Here is a 14289-nt window from a genome sequence, read left to right as displayed (position 1 = left end):
AATGAAACAAAACAGCACTAGAAATTAAATCAAATATCACCATACTGTACTCAGATGTGCCACCCTCATGTGAGAGGGACTTTGGGACTTCAACCCTGGAAATTCTGGGGGGATAAGGGGACTCCTCTTCTTTGGAGAGGGATCTGCCCCAGCCATAGGTGTCACCAGGACTGATCCAGTCGTGCTCTGACTCTTCAGTTGCTGACAATTCTCTCATTGCACTGCACTTAACACCAGTGAGAAACAGGCAGCTGAAAAAAATCCATCCACCAAACACACATTCTCCTCCAAATTAACACACAAAATCCAGAATCGCTGTCACATGATAAAAGAATGATTTATTAGAGCAACTTTATGATAAAATTATATAAAATAACAATTTGGTTTTTTAAAGACATCCACAATATCACCTTGAAACAAAATGTACAGACACTGCCTATAGACCAAATAAAAATAAATTACTGTTCAAAAAAAACCAAACCAAAAGTGGAAAGAAATCAGGGCAGAAGAAACAAATCAAAATTATACACAGCATTTCAAGAGGGCGTGGAAAAGAGAAAGTCATTAATTGATTCAAGTTATACAAACGTGTTTCAGCTTTACTCTCAGACAGCTCAGCTTGCATTTGTGTTGCATGCAAATGGAATGATCCAGTGAACAGTTCAGAACAGCAGAATCAGCAGCATAACAACAGCAGAGAGTGAAATAGGCACAATTCAGCACGGGGCACATCGAAAGTGAACAGGTAGTTCTGTCTGGTCTTTGCAAAAGTTATACACATTTACCAACTTCAAAAATAGCTAGTGTGATCTGCAAAACAAGAAAAAACTAGTAAGTCTTGCACTTAAATACTTCACACTTTTTAACCTTCTTTTTTGTCTCCTTTTTTGTCAGTAGGCTGTATGTAAACATTCCACTAATTGTACCTTTACTAAAATACTCAAAGATGATGCAGACGTTCTTTCCTCCTGGAGCACGACCACAACGTGATACCACCATAGATCCAGCTGGGTCCTCGCTCCCAAAGCTCCTACACACCCTCACAGGAATTTACATTCACGCCATCAGAACAGACTAACAGGATTTTACATTTGAAAGCGTCGAACTGAAAAGTTTTCAAGTATAGTGGAAGAGCTGAGGGCTGGGATTTTGGAAGGTGCTCAGGGCATCAGGCACCCAAAGCATATAGAAACCCAAAAAGACCTGAGCACTTGCTTCCCTAAGACTTTGAAAATCCCACCCTTCATTACATTGCTTTAGTCAGACACAAAACACATGAAAGCAAGGTGGCAAGGAGTGACACACAGCACAGCATCACCCCTGCCAAGCTCAATGCAGGGCTCATCCACAGCTCATGGAAGCCAGCAGGAATCTCGTGCACTGATCCTGGGCCCCCCAGATGCACCACTACACATGGGTCAGGTTCACACTGGAGTCACACAGGCATGTTTCCATGGTTGCATACAGTACTGCTTGTAAGAACCAACAGTCAGCAAAGGAGTGGATAGCTCTTTGGCTTATCTGGAGCAGACAAGTGCAAACCGCAGTACTTCAGAAGCGGTGAACACAAGAAAAAATATGTTGCATTTCACTGTGGACCAGCAAAACCTTTTCAAATGCAAGGATCCAAGAATGAGCATTGTGTTGGGACACAGAAGCATTTTACAGTTTAGCTGAGTCACAAATAAAACAAATCAAGCTGTGCATCCTCCCTGCCTTCACACACTCATTTCCAAATTATCAACAGACACTGATTGTTGCATCCTCATTAATCACTTGAAGAGGGACTGTATTTTGCAGGTTGATTTAACTGATGCAAGGTGTCTGTGGGCTCGCTCTCAAGTTCAGAACAGAGCAACCAAGGAAGAAAATCCCTCCCTGATGTGTTGAAGAATCAAAGAAGAATCAAGCAATTTTCAAGTGAAAGTAAACAGAAGTCCCATCAAGGACACATGGCAGAGAAACAGAATCCATTTGCGCACAGCCATGAAGGTGTGGAAATAACAAATAATCATGGAAGTCAGATGTATGTCTTATTAATTCACTTGTCTCTACAGCAAAACTGAAACTAACAGCAACACCTTATCTGTGAAGGTCCTTCAACTCCTAGTGAGTTGGGGTAGCACCTGGTCAGTTCAAACCCTAACGAAGAAGGGCTTGAAAAATTGTGTCTCATGTCAGGAACGATACCACCATTTATGATATTCACCAAGGGCACAGTCAGGTATTTCAAGAAAAGACAGATCAGAATCAACAACTGAATTAACACATTCAGATAGTGCGTATATTACAGGCAGAACAACATCAAGGGCAAATTCTTTTTATTCTGCATTCATCTATGTGAAATCCAGCAGATTTCTTCATGGAAGGGCATCTCCACACAAGCAGACGAGCTTATAGCCTACTAGAAATCTTGGAAGGATATCTGCACCTACTATTTACCAGCCAGCATCTTGCAGGCTCAAAAATAAACTAATGGCGTGTTGACATACTCCCATTTTGGGACCGATCTTGTCTCTGCTGAAATCAATGGAAAGCTCTCACTGGCTTCACCAGGAAAGCAATCACCTTCACTAGTAAGGTGAAACACTTTGTGAGCATCCCTATTTATTTAAATTATTTTAACAGGTTCCCACTGTTACAACATCCTAGCAGAAAAGCTCAGGTAACTACTGAAGCTAACTAAGGAATCCACTACTCACCCCAAAATATAGAGTCAGCACACAAGAAGCAGTCAAGCTTGGGAAACCATTTTCACTGGTTAAACTACATACTGTATGAGGGCAAAGTGGAACTCATCTGCTCACCTTTCCCAGTAAATGTATCCTCCACAGCTACAAAAGAATTTCTTTACCCAATTACTATTTGTTGACCTGGAAGAATGAAAAAGGAATCGATACAAGACAGAAAAAACTGGGAGCAAGCACATCTGGAAGAGATCCCCTCAAAACCAAAATTTTTGTTCTTAAAGCAACAAAAATTGCTTAGTGTTTTGCAATTTAACACATAGACAGAATACGAACCCCAACTTTTGTTAAATAAGAAATCGCTCAAACAACTGCACACAACCCTTAGTGTTTCTAGGATTATAACGGACCAAAAATTAAATCCAGACACAAAAATCCCAAATGTACCAAGTGCTTTACACTGTTGAATAGTTTCTGAAGAACACCACAGAATGGTGGTCTTTGCAAGCACTTTTGCATTGAAAAAAATTCATAACAGAACTAGCCATAAAGGTGGAGCTACATTGAAGCCATTATTTTTTCAGTGCTGTCAAGTGATTGCACTAGTTCACAGCAACTGTGTAATTAAGTTTATTCCATGAGCCATTGGAACAGATGTTTTTCTTTGCAATTGGGTAATTGCAAACATCTTAGTCTTTGGCCCAGCCAAGAGCATTTGTAGCTCATCATGAAAACACTGTATATTTAAATTTAAAAAGAAAAGCAGCTTAAAGACAGCATTTGTACCAAAATCATGAAAATTTGGCAAGCTAAACTGTAAAATCTAACTTTTTGTACCTACCCCAAACTTTGGGTCAGAAATATCATCAAAAATAGTAACTATATCAGTAGTCTTTACATTCATACCATTATTAACTTTTACACTTTCCCAAGAGAAAAACAAAAGGGTTTATTCTGTCTTGTTTTGGTTTTTGGACTGAAAACCAGATGCACAACTTCAGTGTGGTTGCCTTTTTATGAATGCTGAAAGGGAATCTTATACAACTGCAGTAAGGGTTTCTCTCAGAAACCCATGATATTGCACAGTCGTTCTGTTGGATTTGCACGTTGATTCCAACAGAGCTGTAATGCTTCACTTGTACACTTAAAAAAAATTCAAACAAATAAAACCCAAACAAATATAGTACCAAAAAAAGTGTGGGTTTTTTTTCAAATCGAGCCTCATTACAACTGAAGAGTTATAAACAGGCCAATGCAAGAACACCTTAGCCTCAGCAGTACTGAATGGAAAATATGCAAAGCCTGTTTTCTTATGGCACACTGGAAGAATAAGTGAGTAATTTTTTAAAAATCAGTTTGCCTCTATGCTGAATATGTGCTGCTCCACAGTGCTAGTCTTGTTTAAAAGGCATACACAGACTTTCCATTCACCCTCACAGCATAGATTTTTCTTTTTTGTGCAACATATTAGCAATCTAAACAACTGTTCCACACAAACTGTCCACAAACCACTCATACACAATACTAATGCGACAGTAGATTACAGTATAACAGCAATACAAAATACTGTATCAGATCACATATTTCTCTCCATCTGGAATGAAATTCGAATCTTGTAAGCTAGAAGACCCACAGTTCGATTTCTGAGCGTAGTTTCTCATCTGTGCTGGGGACAAAGTCTCCAGTGTGGACCCAGAATTGTTAGCAGTCCTGACTTTAGTGGCTGTAGATTGTTTAGCAGCAGAAGATGTTTTGTTACTGGCAACTATATCCAAGTTTCCAGTAGGGTCAACGATGGCATTTATGACTGAAGGAAAAAAGGGAAAGAAAAAAACCAAAACCAACATTAGCAGCACTCAGCAAAGTTTCCAAACAGAAGTTTGCTGCCTTCATTTTGAAGGCAGTAGAACTGTAAGCAGTACTTTTCTTCATTTTAGCCAGTTTATCTTCCTCATTAGCACCTTCAGGTCTAAACAGCTTTAACAAGCAAAACCTCTCCTAAACTGAAGCTACATGGACTCTCAACTTTCTGGTTAAATTGGAAAAGACAAACTACAGCAGCCAAAAGGCAAGCTTTTAGCAGGAGCCCAAAATGATGCCTGGATGTTTTTACATGCCTTTATTAAGCTTTTAGATGATGCAAGAGCTTGTCTTGCTTTTCCTAATGCAGAGATCTACATGCAAAATTCAAGTCCAAAAAGCATAACACAGCTTATTGGCTGAAAGAGCTGTTAAATATTGTTTCATCTGAACAGTCCTGCGCCAGTTTATCTTATTGGAATATGCTAATGACCACAAACAAAGCATTTCCACAGTGACAGCTTCTACATTTCAATAGTCAAAAATTTTCTTAAAAACTGACAGTATAAGATAAATCTACTATTAATTCCATATGCACTCATCAGAGAGCGCTGTGGTAACAAACTCAACTTCTGCATCCTTTCCCAGCTTTCACTGGAAAATGAGGCCACATTACTTTATTTTCTGCAACTTTACTGGCATTTGAGAGACAAAAGGAACATTTTAGGTGACCAACCTTCAAGCTGTTTTTGAACTCGCCTGAGCTCCTTCAGGATAGAACTGATTTCCTAGAAACAAAAGTGTCAGAATGGAAAATTAAGCAACAAAGTACTCAACTGACACAGGAATCTAGTCTTACGCCTCCTGACTTATTGATTAAGAAGATTCAAAGTCAGGCAACCCCCTTGCTCATTTAACAGAAAAGACAAATCTGTATGAAAGTGCATTTGGCCAGTGCACAGGGAGCCTGCTCTGCATCATGCCACCAAGTGCTGCGACAACACCCCATTCATACCCACAGTGGCTTTTAGCTATCAAATGCTGCAACTGTACAAAGGCTCCTCCTCAACATCAAATACACAAAGATATTTGTAAATTCAGCTCCTAGACCAGATGAGGCATTTAGCCACATTTATGCTGCTGCAGCACCAAGTTACGCAGGGCTTGCACAATGCTGCCTAGCATAAATCATATTAGCTGGGTCCACTGCTGTACTTAAATCCTTACTGACAATCCCCTTCAAGGACAACAAAAGGTCATGAGAGCACAAACACCATCTTGACGCTGAATCATCTGATTAAATTCACCCTGAGGTGGATTTTTACTGCCCTAATATCAAACAGTTACAGGTGAATTAAACAAACATTCATGAGAAACACCTGTCTGCAACTGAAGCTGTGGCAACCATATGGCAGGTGGTCCTTTGTTAAATGTTTAAATGAGGCCTAATGACCCTGAATTTCAACATCTGTTAAGAGACCCAGTCTCTGAAGATCAATCACAAAGGAACTGGGCAAGGTTTTGGTGAAACAAAACCACTGAAGGAACTCACTTTGTTACACTTCGAACAGTAATAAAACCCAGCAGTTCAACACATGAAAATGGACCAGAAATTTCAGACATGGATTTGAGAAGGGCCAGAGATTGCTGGTTTGGTTTCTTACAAAGCTTTCATGGATGAAAAGTCTTTAGTATCTCACTTGTTTGCATGGACTTACCTTGTTTGATGTCTTCAGAATTGGCACTTCATTTTCTGAATTGATTTTGGCCTCCATCTCCTCCCAGGTCCTTTCTGAGTTTTGAAACAGAATCCTGTAACACAAAAAGTAGAGCAGATCTTAAAATTGCCATCAAAAAACCGCTTGTTTAAAAGACTTAATTATCACAAGATGTGGCAACAAAAGAGATTAGTGGATTAGCAACTGGAGACAAAGCTCCTTTCAGCTGATTTAGGAACATTCCAAAGTCCTTCCCTAACTGATGTCTTCTAGAGCAACAACAAACTTTGAAAAGATTTCACAAGCTTGGTAACCTGCATGTATTAGAAGAACCTTAGTACAGAAAAGGCAAGAAGAGACAATCCACCAGCTTTCTGCTGTATTTCCTGCATAGGCAGCATTTCAAAGTTAAGGCATCAACAGGCATTACAAATCCAGCATTAAAATTCCAAAGGCCAAAGATAAAAGTGACAGCAAATAATCATATTACCTCTGGTTCACTACACACACACCATTTCCTACATCTAGATTCCCTGCATCCTGATTACAAAACTTTCCAAGACAACAGTACAATATCTTCCACAAGTAGCAAGTCAACAAATTCACCAGCAAGCCAGTATTTCAGGCCAGGGACTTACTTCATTTTTTCAGCAAGGTTTTCTGTATTTTCACGGATTGTATGTGATAACTGGGACACTGGGTTCAACATCAGATTGTCAAAGATTACCTAAAATATGAGGACAGATAGGAGAACTTTTAGCAAAAGCAGCATTTTACAAAATGGGAATTTTTTGTACAGTAAATGATCTCCACTGAAACATCTTTGTTTGTGTGGATGATATTTGAAATTCAAAGGAGATTAAGATGACATGCACCTTTATTTCAGCACTTTGGCAAAAAGGTTAATACTAACTTGTTCAGACTTCCAGAGACAGATACACAGTTGTTTGCAGTAACATAAGTATTTAAGCATTTCTGAAAGAAAAGCACTTAGGACTTTCCAAGCCTCACAAAAAAAGTCCCCAAAAAGTCAAATCAAAATGCAAGAAGCCCCACAAGCAGTCTCACTGAAACTACCTAATGTGACACATATGAGTTCAAACCACCTTCACAGCCAGGTATCCCACCACGTCACCTTCTGCTTTATTAAAAATAACAACAAAACACCATCAAACTCCATCAAATATTCAAGTCCTGTGGCTCAGCAGGGCCTCCAGGCTTCTGCCAGGAAATCCCACATTAAGCTGGGGGCACTCTGAAGCTGCACCTTTTATGCAGCCTTGGCACCTCTCTAAAGGAGAGGAAGGGATTGCTTCAAACCAGTCACAGGACAGGATCAGTACCAGTGGCTCAGCCCACGGTCCCCTGTATGCGCCTGTGTGAGTCACACTCCACCTCCAGAGTGGCTGTGCAGAGCCAGCTCTCCCCTCCTGCCTGCACTGCCCTGGAGCCTCTGCCCCAGCTCTTCCTTCCCACCACAGCTGGCAGGCAGAAAGCAAGCAGAAGTGACAGCCAGAGCTGGACCAGGAGCTTTCTCCACCTCCCTCTGGCACCATCACCCCACTACACACCCCTCATCCCAACACCATCCCCAGCCTCAAGTTCAGGCCAGGCTTTCTCATCCTTTAGCACCACTCCAGTGGTTTTCAGGTCACCCTGCTCTCTCAGCCCAGAAGAACTGCATCAAATTGCAAACGTTGGAGGGAGCAGTGCTCTCAGTCTGCAGGGCACAGCAAGCCAGCTGTGCCACAGCACCAAGCCCAGTTACACACACCCCTCCTAAGGTCCAGATCCTGCCACTGCTGCTCCATGAGCAGCTCTAACCAGGATGCCAGCTGCAGAACAGCAAGGAGTGTTTGAGTTCTTCTCTAAAATAGCAGTGAAATAGCCTAAGAAGGCTCTGACACTGAATATGTCCTCCCAAAACCAGGTGACCACGCCTCAAGCCTTGTCCTGGCATTTTACACAAGAAAGGAAACTTCCAGTCAGTACTGGCAAGAGGGGTGATTCTGTTCCTCTTTTTTCTTTTTTAAACACTGTTTCTATACCCACACATCTGGGCTGTTGAGAAGTGTTGGGGTGGTTTTTTTTTTTTTGAATAGCCTCCTTTGGCAGCTTAGAAAGAACAAGTACACATACAGCAGCTTAAAGCAATGTCATATATAAAGTAAAGAAAAAGGTGGCCTGCCTCCTCACGGTTTCTTGTCCTTGTTTTTCTTGAGGGATCCTCTTCTCTATTATCATTCATATTTTGGTCAAAATCCTTCAGTTCCACTGATCCCGGAGGCACTTTCTGGTAGTTCAGACTTGCTTCTGGAATGTGCTGCACCAACTTGGAAATAATGAGTAATGAGTCATTATAAATTAGTAGGGAAAGGAGGCTCACAGGCACTCACTGCAGGTATTAGAGATTTTCAGGCAAGCCCAAGAGGAACACTGATTCATTTAAGTCTTGTTCAGACAGGTATGGATTTGTAAGCAGATTACTAGATCCCAGTCCTGCAATTGCCTACCCAGTGGAGTCATACTACAAAACCCTGTCGGGCTGTTCTACTTTAAAATTTTGAGTCTTGAGCACATATTTGAAAAGTAATTCTTTGTCTTTTTTGAATTTAGCTAGAACTCAGAAAGGCCCTGTTTTCCCACATCTTATGTCTTAATATATCAATGCAACATTAAAGACACACTCAAGCAGAAACCATTTAGTAACACATGAAGAGATGAAAAAGCAATACAAAATCACTTAAAATGCAAATAATTAACAGGAAGAACAGAAACGACAAGACAGTTACTCCTGTTGGGTTTACTGACAAAAACTCTAAAAGAAGGGGAAGAAAATAACAGTGACAAGACAGAGATACAAAAATAATGGGATGGAAAGTGCACCTGAGATGGATATGCCAGCCGAAAAGATCTACGAGCAATCTGTGTTAAAACAGAAACAAAGAGATCAATGCTAGTGAATGACTGTGACAGCAAGTATCAAAGAGAACACAGGGTTTGGGGTTATTTGGGGTTGACATTTTCAAAAGCACATTCCTGAAGGCCAGCACTCGGTGCCCACCCCCCATCATGCACTGAAGTCCACAGAGATCCTGGTCACCAGCCAGTTCTGCTGAGGTGGCCTCGGGCAGCTCCCCAGTTACTCCAAACCAGACTGCGCAGAGTGAAATCCAGAGCTCTCTGGGAAAGGGCTGAACATCCAGCCCAAGAGGCTCTTTGGTTAGCTAAGCACACATCTCCTGTGAGCAAACCATGTGCCATCCAAGGTCCAGGCTCCCCACACTCTGTGCAGCAGCACTTGGGTTATACACAGGCAGCAGGTGTGAGATATTATGGTGCAGAGGCAAAACAGCCAAAATGTTTAGCTAATAAGCTTCCTTTCATCAAGTGCAGAATCACTAAGTTAAGGCTGTTTGTGGCAGTGAAAGTGTCGGAAGGGAATGAGATATTGCTACAATGAGCAGGTCTCAGCACAGCCTGAAAACAAGGTAAGGACAGTGCCTGCTCCACCATCACTGGAGATTTCTGTACATGACCTGTTCTTTTCTCACGTTTTCTCTTCCCCGCCACACCCATAAGCATTTCCTCTTGTCATACCAACACTCATACTGAGTATGTTACACAACAACTTTACAAACTTAATTGGGCTCTTTAGTTTTTGTTATATCATTATCAACTTTTTATAAGAAGACCTGCCAAAAGAATTTTATGCAGGGCTGAAATTCGCAGAAGTAGACAGTGGTTTGGGATCACCCAACTTGACTGTGTTTGCAGCAGCTGAGGTTTAAGTTTGATGGTTCAGCTCTTCAAGAAAGCTGCATCCTGCAAAACCTACACACCCACAAACCAAAGCATCCCAAACAACCCATGGCTTTGGTAAACAGGAATCATGAAGGTTTCACCCTTGCTGAACTCTTTTTTTTTTTTGTTCTGTTTGGTTTTGGTTTTTTTAATTTGCTTAATTTGTAAAAGTCCTCAGCCCTATGTGCCAAGAATCTATGTTATCATGAACTGTACAGCTGAGGCTAGAAAAACAAAACAAAATCACCCCAAACATGCAACTGGGGAAATGGAAAACCTCCCTGGCAAATATCCAATCCAGCATTGAACCTGAAAGGACAGAACATGAAGAATAAGGTTTAAATCTAAGGCTCCACCTTAACTTTTAAGAGGATACTCCTAATTTAATCTTTAACCAAGCTTCTTAATAAAAGTCATTTAAAAAGCAGTTCATTTGAGGCTGAGAAATGCTGTGCCACACACTGGTCGTAAATGACATTTCTGGTACAGCATTAAACACTCAAAAGTGATTCCAGTATCAGTACTTATTTTTCCTGCATTTTTCCCCACTTTTTTGGAATAGATATAAATATTTAGTACTAGAATGCAGAATGGCATACAACACTGCATGAGCCAGAGCAGCATAAGAGACAGCCACACATACCAAACTTTTCTTGTATTTTCACATAATCCCTTTTATCAGATGTTTCAATATATTACTATTATCACCATGATAGCTATTTCTCATCACTACATCCTTTCCCAGAATATTTAATATAAAGTTGTTTGATAAGCACCAACAAAATTCACAGTGCATAGCATCACCCACACTGATCTTCAGCTATTTCCCAGCAACTTCTCTGCATCAAGCCAAAATTATTAATTTAGCACAGTTTCAACAATACTCAGACTGTGGGAAGAAGGTGTGGTGGTGCACTGGTGCTGAATCTGGACCAGTACCAAAGATGAGATGTCTGTTTATTAAACTCACATCAGTTTATGTTGTTGTCATTTGCTACAAGACTCCCAAGCTGCACTGTTTAGGATCCCAAGCTATTCAGGATCCAGCTCCACATCTCAGCACTGCCAGCAGAAAGCCCTGCTGATGGAACTCGTTCCTGGCTATCACTAATGTAAGGCAGCAACACTGATGCACTGTGGCATTTTGGGCATAACTCTAATGGCCTGCCAGCTGCTGGCCCTGCTGAAATCATGCTGATATCCACTCCTATTCAGAGTGAGCCTCATCAGAAGCCTTTAGAGTGTTTTCAGCCACTACGTGGACACACCAAAGCTTATGGCTCCTGATCTGTCTTCACAGGCTCACATCAGTGCCACATCCTTTACACCACCCTAAGATCTCAAAAACTGCTCTAGTAGTGAGCACTGCCAGGACTATTCCCTACAGTGTGACAATCCTACATTTGCTCTCCTGACTACTGTGAGGGACTGACTGGCAAGTCCCCACACAGCAGCACTGCAAAGCCACAGAGAAATCCTCACCCAGGTCCAAGCAATCTTGGGTTTGTGATTTTGCCATTCAGCATCACGCTTTGGAGAGTGTCATTTTGCACAGAGCAGAAACACTGTTTTGCAGGTGTCGTCCTCTAGCAGTTGGGAACATCCCTCTGTATGAGCTGACTGATGGCTGAACTCTTCAGTGGGACTCCACAAAAAACTTAGGTGTGCTGCTCTTCCTCCCCTGCTTTTCTGCACGCAAGTGGGAGCTGAGTAAAATGTTTCACTTGCAAGTCAGAAGTACAGTAGGCATATCGCCTTTACTGCGTGAAAAGAATAATACAAAAGGCAACTTGGCAGGCGTGGCACTTGCAAGGAAACAAAGCAATAAAACACTATCTCAGAGCCCACAGTTATTTCGAAACATTTGTGCACTTTGGCTCCAAAAGGCCCCGGGAAAAACCCCTCCCTGAGCAGGCTGCAGCTGATCTTGGGTTTAGCACAACCACAGCCACACTCGCCTGAGGTTTTGGGTCTCTCCCTGAACTTCTGCTTTGCACCTCCACTGCTGATCACAGCACAGTCACAGGGCCTCCAAGGACTCTCTTGGCAGAGTAACAGGTTTGGTCTCAGCTTTGAACCCTGCCTAGGATGGGTCTGCAATTCTCACAACAGTCAAAGACAACAGGGGGCCAAGGGAACCATCTGAGCAGCAGACAGATGTGTATTTTTTAAGTCCGCGCTGGTGGTACACAGGAGGGAATGGATTTAAACAGCAGCAAAGGTGATTTTACTTGAGCAGTTGGGAGTCTCCTGGTGACTTTGCAGCCAAATTTGAGCTGAGCTGGTCCCTGTGCTGCAGCACCGGTGAACCCAATTAAGAAATTGCCTCTCTCCTCCCCAGCCCAGTGCAGACAAACTGTGCTACACAGTTTGGGAGGAAGCCACAGCTTCACTCAAGGGCTGGGAGGCAGCACTTCCCAAGCTACCTGCCTGCGTCCCTGCCCAGCTCCCAGAGTCCTTGCCCTCCTCCATCAATACTCAGATGGAGGCAAGGGATTCAAGCAACACCTCCACAGCATTTCAGCAGTCCTGGCAGACAGAACACAGCAGAGGTACAGAACACACAGCTGACACAGAGAGTGCAGCCAGGGCACATGGTCAGTGCCTTGTGTGAAACAAAGAGGAAGGCTCTGGCTCCCTGGCACAGCAGCACAACACAGCCCCTCCATCCTGTTCCTCAGATGCAAATTTCAGCAACCGAACTCCAAACAGAAGCCTTGAGAGTCTTAGAAAATAATATGATTCCCATGTCTTGCAAAGCTGGCTGTGGCACAGAGGACAAAATAAAGAGCACTCTAAATAAGCGGCACTTGATCTTTCTGCTTGTGTTTTTTAGGAAGACAAGGAACGAGGGTTTTTCAATGCTGCAGCAACTGGGGATGCTGCCCTGGTCTCCCACCACAACCATGCCCATGTACTTACTAGCACTGAGAGGCAGAGGTTTCTGTGATTCCGGACCTTACCTCTTCTCTTGCGGATATGGTGGAAGCAGGAGTGTTGGGCACAGAGCTGAGGGAGGGGCTTGGTCCCGTCCCCGAGGAACTCTGTGAGTCCCCATCTCCAGCAACATCGTGAATCTCTCGAGCAAGGATGGCCACATCCTTCACCAAGGTTTGGCTGAGCCTAAAGCACAGGCAGTGAAGCAGAACCATTAGAACATGGTCTACAACACGCCTCATATTCACAAAATCTAAAAAGACGAGCCACAAAGGTTTGTGGGAGCTATAACCTCTGCAGAGACTAGGGCAAGCAGGGCTTTTTGGGGTGCCTTGGCAGGGTGCTGAGGAACATTCTGGCTGCATACAAAATAAATACACTTCCTTCCTGAATCCAGCTTCAAAGTAGAGAATTGATACAAAGCAAATTCTAGTGACTACATACTGCCAGAAAATATTGGAGACAATCCATAAAGAAATTTTATGTTATTGCTCCCCCACCCATCCACTCTATTTTTTTCTCTTGTTAATTTTTTTTAATACAATACAATTTTTCTTCTTGGGACTTCGTTTTCCATCAAAAAGTACATATAGGGGAAAAAAACTTTTTTTTTTTTTAACTTAAAGAAAAAAACCTCAATTTCTCTTTCCTTTTCCTTGTGGTCTTCAGACTGTAAATCAAAATATGCCTCCACATTCTCCAGAAGAGCTGAGGGATTATGAGGGTAAGCATGGCATACCTTAGAGGGATCTGGTTTTCAGAAACCAAGTCTTGAAACTTCAAGCCCCTTGACAGGTGTCCAGCTAACACTCAGTGTTGGCAGCACCTTGCTCTACCTGCTCTAGAGCTCAAAAACAGTTCCTAAGTCTCTGGTTTGTTGGTAGCAGAGCTTTAAAAAACCCCTTCAGACCAGAAGTAGCTGTTGTGGTAATTTTAAAGGAAAACTTCCAAGAGAAAAAATAATCCTACAGCCAGTCAGCTTCATCTGAAACACTCTGTCTTCTTTTAATGAAAAAAGCCAAAACCAAACCAACCAATGAAAAAATACCCCAAAACACCTCACCAAACAAAAAGAAGTTATCATTAAATATTCCAAATTGGAAGGGACCCACAAGGAAAACAAGCAATGTGATAAAACTGTCAGATCATCAAAACATTTCCTTGGAAAGAAAATGCATAGTTGAATTAATAAAACACAGTTTGAGCTGCCTGCATAAGGTACCCCCCCCTCTTTGTGTTGGTTTGGCTAGAGCTGTCACCAAACACTTCCATTATGTGATTCAGTACTGTAAACAAGTGGCATTTTCCCTTTTAACTCTCTCTGACTCCTCTAAACCCCTCCC

General features: G+C 42.1%; 1 protein-coding gene across 4 annotated transcripts in view; it reads right to left on the bottom strand.

The window, feature by feature from the left end:
- Nucleotides 1-352: 352 nt before the first annotated feature.
- CEP170B (centrosomal protein 170B) overlaps nucleotides 353-14289 on the bottom strand; it is a 59706-nt gene continuing 45769 nt past the window's right edge. The window contains exons 14-21 of one of the 4 annotated variants that reach the window (XM_082283127.1): nucleotides 12973-13132; nucleotides 9092-9130; nucleotides 8394-8537; nucleotides 6844-6932; nucleotides 6206-6299; nucleotides 5224-5275; nucleotides 4321-4494; nucleotides 353-810 (exon numbers count right to left, since the gene is read on the bottom strand). In XM_082283127.1, the coding sequence (XP_082139253.1) occupies nucleotides 791-810; nucleotides 4321-4494; nucleotides 5224-5275; nucleotides 6206-6299; nucleotides 6844-6932; nucleotides 8394-8537; nucleotides 9092-9130; nucleotides 12973-13132 (772 nt within the window). In that variant the 3' untranslated portion in view covers nucleotides 353-790. Of the gene's footprint in view, nucleotides 4495-5223; nucleotides 5276-6205; nucleotides 6300-6843; nucleotides 6933-8393; nucleotides 8538-9091; nucleotides 9131-9966; nucleotides 10319-12972; nucleotides 13133-14289 lie in introns of those variants that run through there. The other 3 variants (XM_082283125.1, XM_082283126.1, XM_082283128.1) reach the window with 3 other exon arrangements.

Source organism: Coloeus monedula, assembly GCF_965178545.1.
Source record: "Coloeus monedula genome assembly, chromosome: 6".
In the NCBI taxonomy this organism is placed as follows: domain Eukaryota; kingdom Metazoa; phylum Chordata; class Aves; order Passeriformes; family Corvidae; genus Coloeus; species Coloeus monedula.
The sequence above is the reverse complement of the archived record's forward strand: the minus strand, read 5'-3'. Positions and strand labels throughout refer to the sequence as shown.